This window comes from Microtus oregoni, unplaced genomic scaffold (genome assembly GCF_018167655.1).
Source record: "Microtus oregoni isolate MIOR12 unplaced genomic scaffold, Mior012 000006F_ref0000085, whole genome shotgun sequence".
NCBI lineage: Eukaryota > Metazoa > Chordata > Mammalia > Rodentia > Cricetidae > Microtus > Microtus oregoni.
In genome coordinates, this window is record NW_024543065.1 from 8998039 (window position 1) to 9020569 (window position 22531).

Consider the following 22531-nt stretch of genomic DNA (forward strand, 5'->3'; position numbering starts at 1 on the left):
TTTCAACACCTAATTCCATCTAATCAACATAAGCTTCTTTCAGATGCGAGCACTTTGCAATTTGAAATGCACAGGGACCTGCCATGGAGCAATTATGAATATTAAGTGTATTGCTCTGAAGGATGAGGAGAGGAGCAACTCAGAAACTTTTTCAAGACGATCATGATCTGAAAGTGAATGGCCCCTACAATATTTCCTAAAGGTTCATAAATCTTTTAATTAGATGTATGAGCTTTATGGCACTTCACTTTTATAAATCATAAATTGATTGCCAAAATGATGCATATTTAAGAAACACTTTGCTTTTCAAGTGACTGAAAAAAAAAAAGAATGCCAAAAATAGGTGCCATAGTTAAGAAATAAACCACTATTGAAGGTTTAGAAATATGGCACTTCCAGATTTGAATGTTCACAAGTCAAAGATGGAAGTTCTGTTGAGTGTTATGGCACATGCCTGTCATCATAACAGCTGGGGAGATGAAACAGGAGGATTACAAGTTCCAAGCAGGCCTTGGCTACACTGTAAGACCATGCCTCAAAAGAAATAAAATAAAATAAAATAAATCAGATCAATGAGAAATAAAACATCAAAACATAAAGTTCTTTAAATGGATGGTTTCACAAACACAAGTTTAGAAAACATGGGCAGCTGTTTTCAGCGTTCACCACACCTTCTCTTAGTTATCTGTAAAGAAGAAGGAAAGGATGGGGAATAGCTCATTACCTTTATTTTCCCCGTCAGACCGCCCACAAACAGCATTGCATTTGCATCCACATCCAGAATTGTGTACCCTGGAGGGGACACTGAGTGGTAGGTGCTGGGCACAATACTGGCTTTGGGCCCATCTAGAGCTCTTACAGAAATGGAACCATTTCTCCCGGTTCTTCAAGCATATATGTGTGTTGAAATAAAAGGGAAGAAAATACAGAAAATGAAATATGAATCATATTCTATCACCTGCAGATTTCAAAGACATAAAATAGAAAAAGTCATCTTAGAAAACTTCAGAGCACTGTGTGTTTAGGTCCAAGCGAAGTCAGCACTTGGCAAGCCACTTCCAGAGTTGATCTTTGCTAAGCACTTACCATCACATTCAAATAAGGAAAGAATAACATAACCCAGTTCTGTATATAGCCATTGATAAGAAAGGACAGCAGCAATTAGATGATGGAATTATTATAGATCAAGAAGAGAGCGTTTCCCTGTTGCTTAAAGTAATAATTTGCTGTTTTATAAGATATGAAACTTAAACAAATTTTCTAACTTCATTTAGTATTTTGTCAAATGTAATTCAGCAAGTGGAGTCCTAATGAGCCATCCTTATGCAGAACAGGCTGCATAATTTTGCCTAAAATTCTTTATAATGGATCTTAATTTGTTGAAGTAGTCTTCCCAGAACTGTAGGTCTCATTGTTTGCCACATCATCTTAATGTATAGAGCAAGTAACTAGTCTGCTGAGTTGTGCATACAAATTTGTAGAAGTACACTTTTAAATTTAGTTAAAAAAAACTTTGAAAGCTATTATCATTTTATTCCATTTTCTTTTTCAAGTGATTGATTTCTATGAGTTGTTAAATATGAAAATCTGGTCTCTTCTGAGACAAGCAGTCATAACAAAACTTCCCTAAGTCCCTCTCCCTTCTGTCTCATTTTGGTAAACTCTCTCTTGGAGGAGGCAGAGCTAAGTGGAACATGTGGGAACAAAGAATGGATTTGATCAACGAGAGTTCTTGAAAAGAATGAATCTCTTCTGATAGAACTCTACTTTGTGAGAATAAATGTCCTTAAACTGAGCAAAGTACTCAATCACCCCAACACTCACATGGGGGTGAGCACAGCTTTATCCTTTTTCTTCCCGCCCCCATTTAAAATAGCATGGATGAACCTCACACATTAGATATGGGACCCAGTATGTTGACATAGAATAGGGCTCGGGTTGCAGTTATGACATAGACTAGAAGGGAAACTGAGTACACAGTGATAACAGTGAAGATTTATTCCCTTAGGTAATATATATTAACAGTGAAGATTTATTATGCTCTTTTGTATGTTTAAAAGGAATATGTAGCTGTATTTTTTTTTTCAGGTGAGGTAAGATGTCTGAGATAGCTTTTCTCTCCCCATTCCTGCTCTTAGCCGAAAACAGATTAAGGAGTTAGAATTGAAATAGATTCTCTGGTTTATACCTTGAAAGCAGATGTTTACCTAACAGGATGACAAATGCATTTTCTCACACATTTATACACATAGCATATAACCTTTGCACAAACACAGACACTCACACACAGGTATGCTACTGAAATGGTAGCAGAATTTTTCTCATGAACTAGGAATTTACTTCAAAACTTTGTCATCCAGTTATCTTAGTCTTTATTGAGAAGTTACCTTGAGGCTTCAATACGGTACCAATATGAGTCATCAATGGTCAAATCTGGATACTCTACACGGCCAACTCCAGATCCAACATCCCAGAGGAAGCTGACTTTGCCTTTACGCATTTCTATAGCAAGAAAGTCAATCTAGATCAAAGAAATATGGAAATGACATGCCTTAGAACAAAGCACTCTGAAAGAGGTTGTTTGGGTAGTATTTTCCAATGACAAGTAAAATAATTGGATTGAGAATTCTTTCTAGTTAGACACAAGATATTGTCTTTTGTCAGAGGTAGCTGTGGTAATTTCTAACACAAGGCCAGACAGGCTCCCTCATGTGAATACAAATGCTTACTTAGGACACAAGCAGTGTGTCTAAACACCTTATCTGCCTTGGAAGATTTGCATACATGAGAAGACAGGTTAACTTTGGTGGGTGAGTGTTTGCATGAACAACTTGAATAACTTCAGCTTGAGTCATAGATTCAACACATTGCAAGAGTTTGCCTTGTAGGGGAGAGGCAGGAAGGGGAGCAGAGAAAAATGTAGAGCTCAATCAAAATCAATTAAAAAAAGGAGTTTGCCTTGGTTAGAATTTATGTACAAGTTGTTATTTGCACTTCATTAACGCAAAAGGTTATTTATTTCTAAATTTGAGAATAGGGAAAATCTTTTATTCTCATCAGTTTTTTTCGTTAAATTGATAGATCTGAAAATACAATGCAAAATAAATATTGGTACACTGACACATAAAAAGAAATGTTCCCAGAAGTAGTAAAGAATTATCACCTGTTCATCTTTCTAACTTAAATGACAGCACAAACATTTGTCAGTAAGATTCTGAGATTTCAGACGCACAAGGTACATTAGACACTGTAGGGGACCAGTTGCTAAATTCAACTTATTTCCCCATTTATTAACTTCTTACCACTACACATACACAGTAGCTTAATATTAGACTTACAAATTTGGCACTTCCAAGATAAAAAAGGAGGTTGTCCACAACAGTAGTCTTGACATTGACAACAATGTTATTGTAACTTCCTTTCTTGATTTCTGGTTTGTATGTTCGAATACAGTCACCTCCTGAAGACACAGATACTTTGATCTTCAAGAAAAACAAGACATGAAATCCTGTGAAACCCTGCGACTAAATTTCTTTGTAAGTTTGAAGTTCACCCCAAACCACCGCAAAACCATCATTACTCTTTTCTTTGAAGTAGTTTTCCAGCCACCAAATAGAATCATCAAATGTCCATATGCAGACATCATTATGTAGATTAGGGAAGAGTACAGATAATTGGTTCTTCACTAGTGTTTTTCCAATGATTTGCTCATGATTCTTTCTATTGCTTGTTAGGGTGCCATTATTTTTGAAGCATGAAGCTAACCAGTTCTTACCTTTATGCCATTCTTTAAGACACTTTTCCAAAGGGGGTTTTATGCAGAACAAATGGAAATGATCTTCATTGAGGTTATTTCAGAAAGATTTTTTAATTAAAATTTCAGTGATTTGGGTATCACTTAAAAAGGAACCCAGATTTTATTCAGTCTTCAAGAGGGCACTGCCAGCCCACCCATACTCTTACAGTTCAAAGAGGCCAAGAAGAGTTAGTTCTAGATCTTCTAACAATCAGAATATTAATCATTCCTCTCAGAATATATATTTCAGAATAAATTACACTTATTATTAGGTTAGCAGGAAATGAAATGGAAATAATTTCCAAATGTCTATTACTACTAATACATATAACAGCTCCTTTCCCTTCTCAATAGTACTTTAAAATTACTATAAATTGCTAAGAAAGGAATTCTTCTGTGAATAGAATGGCAGTGTTCCTGCCAATTTTTACTTCTATTAAAGGAGACTTCGTTCAGTCACAAATAGTACTATTTGATTATTAGATTTAATTTCTTTTGGGTCAGGTGCAAAATCACCATCAGAAATTGCTGCTGTGCTGGTTGATAGTGCCTGGCAGGGAGAAGGGAAGATGTGAAACCCACTTTGCCCCTTGTTCTGATGTCTATCAGATTAGAGGTCTAGCCAGGTAACGTCAGGATGCCTACTGTTCTTCCCTAGTCATCCGTTCCCATTTGTTCATTTGTTCCTGCACCTGTTGCTACTCACATAGCTTTCACATTTGAGAAAAATCAACTAATATTGTTGTTATCTACATAAAAATCTTGTTTAGACCTTGAATAAGGTTGACTAGGCTACCGAACTGCTCTCCATAGTTTGGTGAGGTCAGAGAGATCCCAAGAGGCTCACGTTGGGTGTTGAGGGTGGAGAGCCTTGTAGAATTTTTCTATGGAAGGGGAAAAGTATCTGGAGGAGATCCTAGATGCAAAATGATTTATGTTGAAAAAAAGGAAAATCAAGGAAGACTGTTTGGCTCTGACAAATAGAAATTCACATTTGTTTCTGAGAATTTCCGGGTAAAGAACAAATCTAGTGGTTCTCCTGCTGACTTAACAGAGGCCTGTATTTGACAAGTGTCTCCTCATCTGGTCTCCAAGCACACCGTGTCTCTGCCTAGAGGAAACTATTCTGCAACGGAACCGGCTATGTGTAGTCACCTGAACTTGCACTGATCTAGGAAGCCATCTGGTGTGCCTTCGCCTTTTGCAAAGATGTGATCTAACCTGACAATGGATGGTTCAGAACTAGGGATCACCTTGGATCTCTCGATATTTGCTTTGTGTCCCTATAAGCTGGTCTTGGTTGTGTGATTTCCAGTCAGGAAATCGATTCTTTGTTTCTCCTACGATAGAATTTCCCTTCTATATGGAATGCTGAGAGTAGTCAAATAAAATGAATTCTAGAACTCCTGAGGCAGAGAATGTACAGGCCTTACTCTGGAGCCAGTACTATGAGGCAGATGTGCAGCGTGAGTGGGGAAAAGTCATGCAGCAGAATATCAGCTATACAAAGAGGTATCCGGGGTCAGAGATTAAAGGGATAAAACATCAGAAGGGAAAGACCCTATAATAGAGGGTGGTTTGAAAAAAAATGCAGTCGTCTGATATTTTTTAATGTTGAAAGAAAGATATAATACACAGTGAGTTTTGAGGAATTCGCAGTGAATGAACCAAAACTTTCCTGAGAAAAGACTGTGGCACTGAACACATTTAGAATCTGAGGAAGGTTATACCACCATTGATACCTTATGAGGATCAAAGAGAAGAAGGAGTAAAAGATCTGACTGGCATACATGAATAGAATTAAATTGTAGATGCAGTCATACCTGGTGGAAAACCATATTCAAAATCATAGAGGCTTTTGATTAGCATTGGAAAGTAAATGCATGTCGTTTTTTTATCTTTACATCATACATTCATTTATAGGCTTAGCTCTAAAGCCATGCTATCATTGGTTGAATCAGAAATAAATTATTTTTTAAAGAACACAATGAAATAATTCTTCTTGGCTATGGTGTGTAGATACAATGACTATGTGAAATATAGGGTGAGTTTCCAACCTCGTCTACAGAGCTGAGGCAGCACTAGATGATCATACAGTTGTTGCACTAGAAGGGGTGGGTGGTGGCGCCAAACATGGAGACAACCCCAACTGAACTGACAAATCGCTGATTGAGAACCAAGTCATTGAGTGTACCCATTTCAAAACCAGACATACTGAATCTTACTAGCATTTGCAACCAATGTACTCTATTGGACACTTTTCATATCCACGAAGTTCGATTCTCTGAAGAAAAGGACAGGGTTATACCCCGTATGCCCGATAATTTTAAAAAGTCACCTGTTGCTCAGTACTTATGAAAACTCACTAGTCTTGCTGATTTTTCTTTCTGAATATACACTAAATACCTGGAATATTCCAGTAGCCCAACTGTTTACAAGTAGATCATAACTACAAATTTATTCTTGAAAATACCATGTTTCGACTTCCAATGGGTGTATGGCTCAGTGGTAGAGCATTTGACTGCATATGAACAACTTAAGCTAGTTCAGTCAAAACATAGCATTTACACATTGCTTTAAAAGAAACCCCTTGGACACATCACTCTTGCAAGAGGCATGAAAGTTCGGAACTGCAAATATTCGGTTGGAATGTTCAGTTCTGCCAATTACTATGTTCTACTGTAGCTTCATAGTAAGGCTCATGAAATTACCACTAAGAAGTCAATGTCTCCAAGGTGTTCCTGGCACAACATTATTCACCAGCTAATCACCATAAACACAATTAAACTTTGTTGGATATCTCACTGCTCGATGGACTGGATTTGCACTGTGTTTTTCATCTGGTAATTAGGCCATTCATTTAAACACAGTATGAGTTACTCAATTATGCAATCAACAAGCTGAAATAAACTACTTTAAAATAATCACACTTAGTTCCTTAATTAGGAAACATCTGACTGGGCTGGCAAGATAGGTCAGTAAGTAAAGGTGCTTGTTGCCAAACCTGACGACCTAATTTTGATTCCCAAGACAAGTCTTGTACCATATCTCCAGAGAGCTGCTGAGGGTAGGCAATGCATGGCAGGGTTAGAGTTTGGCAAGGATACCCTAAGACGTTACTGCTTGAATCTGTGAAGATAAAACCTAAGTTACAGTGGAGACCTCAGGATGTTAGCCATGCCAGAATCATAAGAAGTCCACCGACAGAAGCTCCTGGAATGCAGAAGAGCCAAAGAGAAAAGCTGTATGCTGTAGGGTACAGAGAAGGAGGGGATTACCCAAGCCTTTTGTAGGTCAGATTATTCCATTACAAATGTCAGATGCTGGACATGGATCCTCGGGGTACACTCTTTGCCCTGCTGTGTTTCTGCCTTGCTTCAGTCCAATCATTCCTGCTCAATCTTCCGTTCTTCTCCTTCAGAATGGAAATGCTTATCCTGCATCAATATTTACTACAATTATGCCTTTTTTTTCCTGTCATTTTATTGGGGCTCACTATTCAGAGTTAGTATTGTGTCACAGAAAATTCTTTGCAATATAGCTGAAACTGCCAGAGAATTTGAGAATTTGAGTTTGTGTTGAAAGCATTTTACTTGAGAAAGCAAAGACTCTAACAGGTATCTGGGTGGGAAAAGTGATGTATTTGATCATCAAGTTCCCAATGAGTAGAGCTGTGATACACAGCCATCTATAATGAAATCTGATGCCCTCCTCTGGCATGTAGGTGTGCATGCATGTACATACAGATGGAGCACCATATATATAAAATAAATAGATCTTTAAAAATAAACAAAAAATAAAACCAAAGAAATAAATCTAAAATTTAAATATCGCAGTCCTTTAGCATTTTTTTTAGAGAGGTCTATCTGTCAGAGTAGTCTTCTAATTGGGAAAATATAAGGCAAAATTTCAGGCCAGATATTTCCTATTTTTACTTCATAAATATAAATAGAAATACTACAAGAAAAGTAAGTTGCTGAGTTTTTTTAATAAGCAAAAGCTATATTGTACCTAATTAAAATAATGGTTCTATTTCTCCTACTGTTGTTTGTGAATTCAGGTTGCAACCCACTCATTGGACTTCTTATATTTTTCATGAGTAAGACACTCTCATTGTTCCTTTAAGTATACAAGAATAAGCTTGTTTGGTTTGTGTTGTTTGTTTTAGTATATTAAAGCACCAACAAAATATTACAGGCTTCCTAATTTTCAAATGGTAAGTACAGTCTATCATTTTTCTTAAATAGTTTTGAAATTTATTAGAAAAAAAGTGTTGCTTCTTTCTTCCAAAATAGCCTTAAGTTCAAGAGGCCAGAGATTATTTATTCAGTAAACTCACTGGGGAAGACTTTCCCTCTGGGAATAATAGTAACCCTTACTAGTAGCTCTTAATCCTAAAAATAAGATCTTACAGAATTGGCTTGTTTCCGGGCTTGGTTAATTAGTTCCTTTATTTCAGAGATGTTCTTCTTTAGGTTATCCTCAAGTTCTTTGATGGGCTTGAGTTTGTCTATCAGCCGATCAGCTTCCTGTTCTAGATCTTTCACCGTAGCATCTGCATCTGCAACTGCATAGGACAAAATTAGCATCTGTGTATTTGGGGTGTGCATGTACTGCCCCCCGCCCCCCCCCCCCCAGCCATAGGTGCTGGGACAACAGTGCATTTATTAAGTTATTTCATTTTATACATGGGACCAAAGCAAGACCATGATGGCTGACAGGGTGCATGAGGCCAGCTGTGAATATTTTAGTTGAGATTAAAGCAGGCCAGAGATGTTAGAGGAAGATTTTGGCTGTGCAATTGAGATGAAAATTGGCATTAAAAATAGAAGATCTGATAAGCGTAAGCAGTGCTGACCTTTTAGCCTTCAAGCTGACCTTTACAGGATAGAATTTATTCATAGAAAAATGAAAATGGGGTGTCTTTAAAATATCACCTGCTCTGCCTCCACACAAACCACATTAAAATCCAGGTTCTTGTGCAGAATTGTTTTATTTTTTCTCTTTTTGCTCGTTGTCTTTCTTTGCACATGGTTCTGAGAAGGAGACTGTGGAGACACAGCTTGACAAACATTACCTTGTTAAACAACACTTAGACTGAAGGCCTCTGTTATACCTTAATTAAATCGTTCAAACTTCATTTCAATCCAACTCTATGCTGGTTGGATTCATATTACACTATCTTTTTTGTAGGTTATAAAAAAGTTGAATACTTACAGTGTTGAGAGGCTCAGCCTGAAAAGGGTTGAAGGTTATGTGACCCATAGATGTGTAGTATGTGCTCACATGGCAATGGGGTAAGGTGGGGGTGTTGGGTATATAAAATGTGGAAAGCCAATTCTTTAACTTCTGCGATGCTGGCAGTCTTAACCAAACTATGTCATCTATTATCTAACTGAGTTCGCATTATTCAGCTCTCTGAAGAACTCTTCAATGTCCAAGGCCATCAGCCCTGCTAGACTATGACGAATCTGCTGCTTGCCTGGTGTTGGGCCATTGAGAACTAGTTTTTTGGATTAAACTCAATATGCTTACATGGACAGAAATAATCATTCCATTTGCTTTGTTCCATGCTGAAGCCAGAACCCAGGGCCCAATGCTTGATAGACAAGCAGTGACCACAGAACTCAGTCCTCATTCCATACACCAGCATCTTTAAAACTGTATTTTGAGGTAGGAGAATGGGACTCATGCCCATTAATACAGGCTGTATTCTTAGTGGAATTTAAAAAGAATGTGCAGCTATTAACATTTGTAGGGTTACTAGATCAAGACTCCAGTGTTTTGTTTGTTCTTTTGTTTTTTGGGTTTTTTTTTTTTTTGTATGTTAGCTTGTTCTGGAAATGCAGGTTGCCTGGGTCAAAGCCCTTGTCATATGGGTAGCATGACATTGCTATGCCTATGTTTTCTGTAATTGTCCGGTGTTTTTTTTTTCTAACCCTCTAGTGTTATTTTATATTCTATAAATTATTCTAGAATTAAGGAAAATGGAGTTTTACAGCTAGATTCACATAAAGAGAAAGAGGAGTTAAGGCTACTAGGGCCAGGATAAATATTAGACCCATTTCTCCTAAATCTCCCAGAAGCCTTTTTAAATGCTTCAAAATGGAACTGGAGGTTTCCCCTCCTTCCTTTGCTTCTACTTTCCATAGCTGTTTAAATCATGTGGAAACTCTCTTCCCATGTCTGTGAGAACTGACTTGTCTGTGATATCAAGTCTAAGGCTTCTTAGTTAGTAATGTTTGAATGTGTTCTCCTTTTCTTCCTTAATTGTCTGGGTAAGTAGATTTTAAATATCTTCTCCAGTTAGATTTTAATAAATGGAGGTTTTCTGGAAGATTATCATCTGTATATTGTAGGCTCTAAAATTTACCAGCATGGCGTTTTCCCAAGTAATCTCTTTTCTATTATATGTTCCCTTTTATCTACTTCTATTGCCCTTCAGAATCACCTAGTTGTCATTTATTTCTCAAGGTTAAGCCAGCTAATTATCTGTCTTATTGTTTTCCATACTCTAACTTATTAATTGGTTAGCGGTTTTTTCATGTCAGTTTTATTTTTCCAACACACTGAGCAAAGTCTTAAGACTTTTCTTCATTGCTTGCACAGTAATGCACTTCTTCTATAATATTTCCCACAGAGGCCAACCTTGATCATATTCCTTAGATTTAGATGTTTGATTTTATTATCATTTCCCCTACTTATTTGTAGTGCTGTGACGTTCTGCCCAGACTCTGAAATGTTCACGAGACAATATTTTTATAGTTAAGTGAGTTGCTCACTTGTTTACAGTTTTTTATCAAGAAGAATTGTTTAGAACCCATTTAATTATGAGAATAATTACTTAAATGGAGAGAGGGAAAGTGAGCTTGGTGGGTGGCAACAACGTAGTCGATCTTAGCTACTTTAACCCACCTGCAGGGAGGACTTTTGAGCCCAGTGGATGAATTTGTACTATCAGAGACACTGTAGTTTTTCTCAATCTGTTGCAAAAGCCAATTTTACACTTCTATGTGGATAAGATTCAAATATTTCAGTAGGTTTCCATAGCACTAGTAAAACATTTTATGCCAAATATATCTGCATATTAGTCTCACTGGAGGGACATTCTTTTCATGTATCTACTATTAATTGGTGATAGTGGAAAGAACAGCTGTGCAGTGTTTAAAGCAGGCCCCGTATATGGTCACATGCAAAACTGAAGCTTTTTGCAATAAGCAGAGAAGCATTACGTTTACTAAAAAGCATACAAAAACGTATACATACTTATTTCTGCAGGTAATTTCATATGGAAGTAAAAAAAAAGAAATTAGAAAATTCCCGAGGAAATATTTTCTACAGGTATTATAAAGTAGCAAAAAGTAGCACTTTTAACTAATGTTCTTTATAAATACATTTTAATTCAAGTAGTATTATCAGATAAAAGCACATAAAAACATAATTAAAATAAATTTCATGGAAACAATTTGATTCTTAAAAAATGGGAAAAATGTCCTTAAGCAAACTGTTCACAAGGAAGGAAATGTTATTAAAATAAGGAAAATATTTAATTAATATTTACCAATAAATGTTTCTTTTAGTGGAAGATATAGTTAAACTAGTAACAGTGTTTTGACAACGATATCATCAGCTGAGCAACCTCAACTAGAACAAAATGATATCTTAAATCATAGCCTAAGTGAAATAAAATAGCTAATTTACTTTTAAATCTGTTTTTTCCTAATTTGGAGAAATGTTGTGGTGTATCAGAAGAGGTAACCCAGGCTGTTGCTGAAACACGTGGTACTGTTTCTGTGTCTACATAAAAGAGAAGTAAAATTTATGTTTCTCCCCTATCTTCCTTGAAGGAATGGAAAGGAGTTGGTCTTTCTTCATCCCAGATCTGAAGTACATCATTTTTTTGTGCTGATTTCCCCCTTGCCCAGGAAGCTGTCACGAGCATTCTCCTGTGTCACCGGCATAGCCAGGTCTCATTCATCATGGCATCCTTAGCATCCGAGTTGAAGTGGAGACACTCAGATCTGCCTCCACTCTAAAGTCACCACCATTCTGATACCACTACTCCTGTCAGCAATCCTAGAAATGTTCCTATACCTTAGAAAAACTCTGATAGATAGTCTAGTGTTTCTAAAAGCATAATAATAATAATAATACCAAACCCAACAACAACAACAGAATTCCAAAAAGAGCAAAACAAAGAAACAAAAAAGAAACAGTAATCTTTAGGGAAATCATATACCAAGATGCTATCTTATCCTGAGATAAAAAGGGAGAATACTCTAAGTACTACCAATGTTGGGTGACTAAACGTAACTAAAAATATAAATCATTACGTTTAATTCCTTCAGATTTCTCAGTAAATTTGATGCCATATCTGAGCGATGCGAAGATTCAGTCGTGACAAAGTAGCTAAATGCCTTATTTTCTGGAAATATTAGTTGGCTGGACTCCAAATAATATATACGGAGAAATTTCAGATGTTGGTGCGTCTTAAGGTGATGATTTTAACGGGGCAGCTAGTGAATGTGCCCCCTTAAACTCTACTGTTCTATGCACCTCCAGTCCTAAGCACAGTCACCTGTGCATAACTGTACTTTCACTCACACTAACAGATTAAAATGGGGCACCCACATATCAAAAGCATGTAAACCTCGAGAATTTCTAGCCTCCACCTGATTGAGTGAAATTAAATTTAAAAGGCTCCCACTCAAAGCTCAAAGACGTGGATCCTGGAATGGCAGGACCTACATTTTTCACACCCATACCAGGAAGGAAAGGGCATGAGCTTTATGGTTTCATCTGGATCGACCACACGGTGAGATAAAATAAATGACATTAGCGCAGCGAGAAAGGAAATCTTACTGTTTTTGGAAGGGTCTTTCACGACGGCATTAGTTTTGGCCACGCTGTCTGCGAGTTTATTGTAGTTTTCCCTCAGGCCGTCGAGGTTCTGGTGCAGATCTTTAACCTGGGCCAGGACAGCTTTCGCTGTGTCATTGGCTTGTCTGGCTTTCTCTTTGACAGCTTGCAGCTTAGCCGTTGTGTCTGTTGGTACAAAAGGGCACAAGAAAGAAAACAAAGAAAAGACATGGGACGCGGCATCCATGCTCGGCAGAGAGAGGCTGTGCCTGGCTGACCTCAGGGGCACATTTACACAGGGTAAAGGCTGAACTGTGTTTCAATCAGCTGTAGCAAATGAAGCAAATTCTTTAGCTAAATTAAATTTTCCCAGAGAAATTTGTGATGAATACATGATTAGTCTTTAGGGGTATACTGTGATTTGCTGCTGAGCATATTCAAGGGAGGAATCCATACACATGACTCACGTAGTTTCATCAAAACTAGAATTAAGATTTAATCTGTATATCCGCGGGAGGAAAATGAATTTGTTTTCATTTTGGGATAGAATTTTTGGGACTATTAGAGTCTATGAGTGTTCTATTTGTTTTTTTTTTTTTTTGCATTGACACTTCAATAGATCCTAAGTAGTCAAGAGGTTCCATGAAAAGTTAATAAAAGTAAAGTGTATTTAAATTTTAATATTTCCTACATTGTAGAGATATGTGTCCTTATTTCTGAATCATAATTTGAGCGTACCATAGTTTTGGTGGTTTGAATATAAAATGATGTTGAAGGTTCCTGTGTTGAAGGACTTGTCACCAGAGCTGAGACTTTGGGAAGCGTTTGAACCATGAAGTCTCTGCCTTCATTTATGGATGAATCCACCGATAGATTAATAATTTGATGGAATATTGGGGTTGGTGGAAATGTGAAAGGCAGGGGCAGACCTGAGGAAGTGAGTCACTGAAGATATGTGTTCGAAAGGTTTATATGATTCCCCGTCTCCTTCCTCTGTCTCTCTCTCTTTGCTTTTTGGCAACCCGTGAGTAAAGTACCCTGTCCTTTGCCGCACCTCCCCACCACTGTGATACTAGGTCTTACCACACAGCCGTATTTAAGGAGTCAGCTGTCTGTACACAGAAACCATAAGTCAAAGTAAATTTTTTTTCTTTAAGTTGTTTAAATCTGTTTTTTTTTTAAATTTCAGAGATATAAAGTGACTAACACAATTGTACAAATAGATCCATGGTTGTGTGTCTGTACTGCTGGGAAAGGCCATAGGTTGTGAAGATAAACTGTAAGGTTCAAATCTCATAAACATCACTTTAGACAATGGCCTTTAGTATTCTGTTTCTCAGCTCCTCACTTGCAAAGTGAAAGTAACAATTCTACCCACCATGGAGAATAAGCATGAGAGATTAGCGTGAGATTACACATGCTTATCAAATCATATTGATTAGTAAGTCCTTATCAATCAGTGTTGCCTAGTAGGAAAATATAAAATTAATATCCCTAAGAGAATTTGCACGGTCTAGAACTAATATCAAACAATAATTCCAAATAGTTTTAATAGGCTGCATGATATTACAGAAATGGGTTGACCACTACCTGCTTATGAAATCTGAAATAGCTAAGGAGGTCACTTTAGCCAAGCAAGGCATCAGAAATGGCCTATGCTCTTGTCTGTTGTGAAGAGACTCTCATAAATTGTGATTTATAGTAGTACACTAATATAGAGGAGAACAATCCATGTATGATTTTCTTCTTTCCCACTAACTGCAACAAGCATGGCAATATAATAATATGATGTCAATATCTTCCTTGATACAATATGTTCCTATGCATGCCTGCTAAAGGTAACAAAGGATAGCGCCATCATCTTGTTAAATTGTGAAATGTGGTTCTGATTCACAAAAGAATAATTCATAATTAAGAAAACCTGCATCTGCTATTTTATGAGAGTAGAAATGTGATGTTAGGAAAGTGGTCAACGCTACCAGGATTCTTCCGTAGTTCCGATCACCTGATGTGGAGGGCAGGACTGCGAGGCTTACCATTCGGAATGACTGACAACTTGCCCAGAGTGTCATTCAAAGCTCTCAGGAGATCACCATTTCTAGCATCAGCAGTTTCTAATCTGGTTTTCAGGTCATTTAGATCATTGTGGTTTTCTGTGAACAAAAGACAAAATGACTTATACTATTCTCGAACATGCGAGTTCAGTTAACTTAAACACACAAATAACAAAAAGCAAGAAATATATACTTCATTTATTGCCATCTATCCATCCACACACCTCTGCATTAAATATAGATATCGTGACCATTTGGTATTTTAGACTATTTAGCCATGCCATTTTCCTTTTGGTGTCTGGCTTTTGTGACTTAATTTTATGGTTTCCTATGGGTTAGAAACCTTCAACACTCAGCCTTTAAGTGCATTGTGATGATATTCTTTTGACCTCCCTTCACTGATTTTTACATATTCAAATTATATTATCAGAAATGGATCATTGGGTTAGCTTTTCAAAATCTTACATATATATATACATATATATATATATGAATATATATATATTCATAGATAAGAAATTCTATTTCAGTAAACATCACTGAGTATTATTTTGAACAGAAAAAAACTTAGAGCAAAGGAAAGCAAAACAATCCAGATAAACCTGTCATTTTTCATAGAGAAAGCAATATTTTTACAATTTCCCTCAAAAAGACTTCAGTAAAGCTTTTTGTCTTGCTACATTACCTTATTTTATATTCAAAAACAGTATTTTCAAGTGATGATTTAATATTAAATGTGTACATATTGGCTTCTGTATCTTGTTATTTATATTGGCACCTTTTTGACTTTAGGTTAGCTTTTATTGTAATAAGAACTATGAGGTTTATATTTTAGCAATGTCAAAAACTTTGAAATCACTTAGGGGGAAAGATTAATTCATGGATATACAAAATGTGGGCTTAGGATCTTGCTGAGGACCCATCAAAGTAAGCATATGTGCTGGTCTGAGTGAGAACTGCACCCGCCCGCCCCAGTCCAATAGGGTCAGGTATTTATTTGAACACTTGGTCCCTTGCTGGTACTGTTAGTGAAGTTAATGGAACCATTTGAGGAGCAGCCAGGCCTTGCTGGAAGACGTTTGACACTTGGGTAAGGCTTTGGGAGTTTTTAGCCTTGTCTGACTTCCAATTCATTCTGTCTATTTCCTGTGTGTGGATGGGAACATCACAGCAACAGAAAGAGTCACTAATGCAGCATCTGAAGACTGAAGGAGTTACCAGTCCTCTTTCCTTTTGTCATTTATAAATGATCAATTAAAGTGAAAAAGCAAATTATATAAAGTTGGCTTCACTCAGTAACATTTGCCACATTTGCAAAGAAAATTATGTGTGTGTATGTGTGTGTGTGTATGTGTGTGTATGTGTGTGTGTATGTGTGTGTATGTGTGTGTATGTGTGTGTATGTGTGTGTGTATGTGTGTGTATGTGTGTGTGTATGTGTGTGTATGTGTGTGCGTGTGTATGTGTGTGTGTATGTGTGTGTATGTGTGTGTATGTGTGTGTATGTGTGTGTATGTATGTGTATGTGTGTGTGTATGTGTATGTATGTGTGTGTGTGCACATGCACAAGTATGTGTACCTACATGCACATGTGCAAACTTCTGCAGAAGCCAGGTGTCAATATTGTATGTCTCAATGAATCTGGACCTTGTCATTTTGGTTAGACTAGCTGTCCAGAAAGCCTGGGAAAACTTATATCTATTATCCCATACCAGTACTAAGGTACAGTAGTGTTGCTCCACCCCCAGGGCTTTACGTGGGTACTAGGGACCCAAACTGAGTTCTTTACGTCCATCCTTTATCCACTGAGCCTTCTGTTCATCCCCTTTGATAGTTTATTATATCATAATGTTCATTTCCTTTGGAGATGCACACTTAATTGTTCAAGATAGCTTAATTGAGATAAAAGGCAGACTCTCCAAAAAGGAGGTACAATGAAAAAGGACAAATAAGAGGGGATTTTATAGTCTCCTTGAAAGGACTGGCCAGCATTTTGTAATAATGATAGGTAACTGTCTCTGCGTTTGTGATCTATACCATATGCAATGCCTGTCAGTTCTAGGCAACTGCTTCCCTTCTCCCTTGCTTCATGATTTCAGGAGCAGGAACTGACAGAATGAGGGCAGCAGGTAGTCATGGCCTTCTCGCCTCCGCTCACACACCAGCCTTTCCTCATGCCTTTCCGTCTATGTCTCTCCATTTCCCTTTTCCTTCCCTGTTACAGTTACAGAAGTGAGAGGAGATACATGGGAAGAGTCTATGTACGAAATGATAGACTAATACGTTCAGTCCTCCATGTAATTGAAGATAATGGAAAGAATGCAGGAAAGGTAGGTTCCAATCAATTCAAAAGAAAGAACCAGTTGTAAAATCAAAATACTCAACATTATTATGATAAAAGAACCCTAAGCAAAAGAACCAAATATAGTTTTCATCTATCACCCTAATAACATGCTGTGGAACAAAGCATTTCCAGCACTATGGATATTAGACAACAGAGATGAAGGTTCAAGGTCAGGATCCACTTTATTTGTACAGTTTATATGAATGAAGGGTATGGTATCATCAGCAGTAGTCTCATAACATAAAGTCCTGGAGGTGATCAAGACTCTTAGCAATAGGTTGTCATGTTTGGGAGCCTATGGAACTTCCCTTGCCAACAACTCTGAAAGGGGACTACACTCTTGAAACTAGGATTTTAATTTGTTAGCCTCTGGATCTAGTAGGGGCATTGTTACTCCATTATTACCTAATGCCATTCAATTTAATATATATCTCAAATACATATTTCTTAAACATATATAAAAAAGTAAATGGAGTCATCTAATAACTCGTATACATGTATGTATAAATGTACATATGTGTTTAGGTATGTATTTGTGCTGTGAAGCCTCTATAATAGCAGGTTTCCATATGACTTTTTCAAAAGGACTTTAGCGTTAGTTATTTCTCCATGTGTTTCCTCCTCTGAGCAACCTTCCCCACCCCACATAACCTTTCTTGTTTTACTAGTCCTGTTTACCCATTTATCTCACTACATTCTATCTTTCCTCCCTTGAAAGCCAAGCCATGACTCCTTAATAACTTTCTGACCTCTATGGGCATTTCAAATAAAAGGCACATAACTAAAGTTTCAAAGTAATCATCAATCTTGATCATCTGTGAGCACCATGGACTACAGTTAACACCTGGCCTGGCAAGACAACCTACCAGTGCAATAGTGGCACAAATGTCAAGGTAGTAATATCTACCATTTGCTTAGATGTAAGGCCTACTTCATGCTACAAGATGAAGCTCATACCTGGTAATATTATTGAAACCAAGAAGCTTTGGCTCGACAGATCATAGGCCTTAGGAGCAAACTTACTATTTTTATTTTACTAAGTGGATATAGTTTTAACCTGGCTACTAATGAGTAAATTGTTATACCAACAGATTATGGTAACTCTTAGCTCTCATCAAAAACCACTCTAGTTTCTTTTTGCAATAGATGGTATAAAAGAGACCCTTAACATGCTGGTCAAGGTACAAAGAATAAAAGACTGAAGAATACAGGGACATTTACATGAAATCCCTCCTCCCAAGGCTCAAGAGTCACTAATGAAGAAGGGTAAAATAGTTAAGAGCTAAAGGTGGTGGAGGGGTGATTACAAGGAAACAGTTTCCTACACACAACACAGAAGTTGCACACATGAGATCACAGTGGTTGTGATAGCATGGACCAGACCTGCCCAAGCTCAAGCTGGATGAAATGTTAGCATGGAAAGGAGAGATGAGCACAAAGTATCATGCTAAGGAGCTATTGACAACTTAGGGAGATGGAAAAACAATTTTCTTTATGGGTGTGGCTCTTGATAGGGCAACCGAATGGCCCCATACCCAAGAGGATATGGCCAGCACAAACTGGATTTGATAAGTTTTAAAATTATGAGGACATAAATTTGGGTAAGTGAAGAAATGGGGTATAGATTGAGAGAAGTTTGGAGAGGGGATGAACATGATCAAATTCATTGTATGAAATTTTTATGAAACTAAGAAAAATGAAAAGAAAGTCTGATACTATCAAGTGTTCACAAGAGTGTTGGAAGTGAAAAATGATTAACAATGCTGTTTTTCTAAGAGCATTTGAATAAACTTATCAGAATTTTAAAATGGAAATGGATTTGATTTGGCAATTCTCTTTTCAGCACTTGGCATTGGATTAGGGCCTCATACAAGCTGAGGAAATACTCTACCACTGAGCTTCATTTTCAGCCCTAGGAGCAGCAGTTCTATTGCAAACTTACCTCATTATTATGTGTTTGGCACAAACCTGGAACCTCAGCACTGCAGAGACTGAGGCTGGAGAATTGTAGATGAGCCAGTATAAGATACACAGAACAAAAACGGAAGTGTGTTAATGTATATCATCTGGGATAAACAGATCTTTGTCATAGAAAACAAGAAGAAAATGTTAAATAATTCAGTTAAGAGTATTTTTTCTCACATCATTACACCATGCTCATACAATAGTGTGGATGATGCAGCCTTTAAAAGGGAATTGTATGAGTATGTGTGGGTGTATAATGATCCTTAAAGCTGTCGCATGAACAAGTAAGATACACTCTGGTGGTTTGGGTAAAAATGGCCCTCCCAGGCTCATATATTGGGAGGCTTGTTCCTTTTCTGGTGGAACTGTTTGAGAAAAATTAGAAGGGGTAATGTTTTTGGAGGATGTGTGTCATTAGGGGTGAGCATTGAGGTTTCAAACTCCCACACCATTCCTAGTGTCTCCCTCTCTCTGCTTATGGCTGTGTCTCATGGTGTGAGCTCTCAGCTTCTGCTACAGCACTGTATTTGCCTGCCCCCTGATATGATTGCTCATTTTGATGGTGATGGACTCTAGCCCTCTAGTGGGGGACAATTCTGTGTTCTATCAATTATGTTTTAAATAAACACCGATTGGCCAATAGCCAGGCAGGAAGTATAGGCAGGGCAACCAGACAGGAAGTAGAGGCAGGGCAATGAGAACAGGAGTATTCTGGGAAGAAGGAAGCTCTCTCCCGGGTCTGTCCAGACGCCAAAGAAGCAGGATGTGACCTGCCCCACTGTAAAAGGCAGATGATGATGTATATGCAACAATTTGGTAGGACAGGGGTTGAGAACTAGGTAGGAAAGAATATACTAGAAAATCTTGGCTACACATAGGATAGGAACTAAGAATTGATGGAGTAGCAATTGGCAGCTTCAAAGATAGGAAACTAAAACTTCTTATTTTGTATCTGGCTCTACTAGTTAAATTTTCTCTCTGTGTATATTGTTGTTTTTGATTTTTTTAATGTATATTTAAGTGCTGAGAAGATGGTCATTTTGGTAGTACTATCCAACACAAAGACTTTTTTTTTCATTCCCTGTATTCAGAGTGATCAGGTCAAGGGAAATTATTCTCCTCAGCAAAGTTCCAGTTGTTTTAACCAAACTGTGTTTGCCCCTCTCATGGCTGTGCATAGAGCTGTTGTAGGACCTGTGCCAACAGCAAACAGCTGAAGAATCATCACCCTGTCCTCCATCAACCTTCTTCTGGAAAGAATGCAAAGGGAAATAAGACAGAGAATTCTGAGCTTGCAGTGCTCTGTACATGAACGAGTACTGGACACATTAATGATCCACTCCAACGCACATAAAGGCTCTTATAGGCCGCCCAATTAAGCCACAGCCATAATCCACAGCAGCCATGACTATAGTACAGATTATGCTGGTATAATCACATCGTCTCATTTAAGGTGCTCCACTTTATGGTCCAAGCCAAATAATGTTACAGAAAACAAAGCATAAACCAGCCCAGCAAAGTACATCTCTAAGACATCACTATGCTCATTTATGCTACTAATACATTACTAGTTTCAGTTTTGGTCTCTCAAATACTCTTTCCAAGTAATTGAATTTTCTTCTCTGCCAATCATAGCTCATATTTTCTTTAACACTTCTGCTGTTTATACTGCCAGTACTAAAATAAAGTTATTGAATGATAACAATGTTCTTTGTGAAATAGATCTAGTCTGGTGATGAGGGCACCGTCAATGTGGATTTTCTGGAATTAAGGGGATTTTCTGTTACTGAGAACCTATATATCTATCCTCTATCTACCTACATATCTATTTATCTCTATCTGTCATCTCTTTACAAGTCTATTAACTATCAATCTATTTATCCTCTATCTATCTATCTATCTATCTATCTATCTATCTATCTATCTATCTATCTCTATCATCCTTTATGTATCTATTATCTATCTGTCTATATCTATCATCCTTTATGCATCTCTCTCTCTCTCTCTCTCTCTCTCTCTCTGTCTGTCTCTATCATCCTTTGTGTGTCTATTATCTATCAATCTCAGTTTCTCAGATTTCATACAAGCCTCACCATTCTTTGAGTTATCAGGAAGTTGAAGTTTTTGTTTATCTACATGATGTCTAAACTGATTAGTAAATTTCCTCCCACCTCCTGGAATCCTAGATTCTGTTTCTGAACATGGGACCAAGCCCAGGTCATTTCCAGGGAGGACACCTATTTGGTTTGTGCCGGCCCTTGTCTCGGCAGAGACTTGTCTGCTAAGTCACACTCTTCGGGAAGATTGTTCCCATGGCGAGTGCCTCCATATTGCTACTATCTTGCTGTTTTCCTTTTAACATGACTTCATCTCAGTCCTATACTCTTGCTTTTCATTGTCCATATCCAAAGCAGCGAGCAAATTCAGTACAAAGGATCAGCAAATTTTAATGGGAAAAGATGAGAGAGCATGGTTAACAGGGCACAGAGACTCAATTTCATCTACTTATTGCCAAATCACTGTCAATGGAGTAGGTTTTGTTTGTTTTCACACATGCACCTGCAGAAAAGCTGATGGAGGAGGGTCATCTATGTCTATGTGTTACTTTCATTGGTTAATAAAGAAACTGCCTTGGCCCTTTGATAGGACAGAAAATTAGGTAGGCGAAATAATCAGAACAGGATGCTGGGTAGAAGGCAATTAGGCAGATGCCTCAGGCATTTGCCATGATTCTCCAACCCTAGACAGATGTGGGCTAGAATCCATCCTGGTAAGCTCCACCTTGTGGTGCTACACACATTAATAGAAATGGGTTAATCAAGATTTGAGAATTAGCCAAGAAGAGGCTAGAACTAACGGGCCAGGCAGTGTTTGAAAGAATACAATTTGTGTGTTGTTATTTAGGGGCATAAGCTAGTCAGGCGACTGGGAGCTGGGTGGTGGGAACGCAGCCCACAGCTCCACACTACAAAAAACTGATGCAGGCAAATGATAGTATGTGAATTCAAAAAGGTGATAACTTTAATAATTTATAAATTATTTAATAAAAGTCAAATTCCTATGTCATATTTAACAGTACCAAAGAATTTCCATTTATCAACAAGGATATAAAATAGACAATAAAATAAAATCTTTTAAAATATAAAATAATAACAGAATCTATAAATAAAACATATTCATAGCATACAAAGGGAAATCCCACATCTTTGATGGGAACATAGTTTTGCCCTGTTCCTTATATTGCACAGTAATGTATAACTAGGAATCTCAGATTTATTATTAATATATTCATTGTTCTTGAGCTTAGGATAATTTTTGTGTCATTAATTTTTAGTATATAGAACAATTATTTATTTTCATAAGTAATTCAATTCACTTACCTTGGGTAAAGCCAACAATTAGAGGCAAATCAGGAAGTGAATAAAATTGAAAAGTGACTCCAATGAGGTGAGGGACATAAAATCTTAGAATTCACATAATTTTCCATAAACTACCTTAGGCTTTGCCCTATAC

The 22531-nt window shown here is 37.4% G+C and overlaps 1 protein-coding gene across 3 annotated transcripts in view; it reads right to left on the minus strand.

The window, feature by feature from the left end:
- Lama2 (laminin subunit alpha 2) overlaps positions 1-22531 on the minus strand; it is a 583059-nt gene that overhangs the window by 56932 nt on the left and 503596 nt on the right. For 2 of the 3 annotated variants that reach the window (XM_041653903.1, XM_041653905.1), the window contains 7 exons: positions 14692-14808; positions 12659-12841; positions 11063-11068; positions 8209-8363; positions 3339-3482; positions 2388-2521; positions 725-884 (listed from right to left, as the gene is read on the minus strand). In XM_041653903.1, coding sequence (XP_041509837.1) covers positions 725-884; positions 2388-2521; positions 3339-3482; positions 8209-8363; positions 11063-11068; positions 12659-12841; positions 14692-14808 — 899 coding nt within the window. The remainder of the gene's footprint in view (positions 1-724; positions 885-2387; positions 2522-3338; positions 3483-8208; positions 8364-11062; positions 11069-12658; positions 12842-14691; positions 14809-22531) is intronic. The other variant, XM_041653904.1, reaches the window with a different exon arrangement.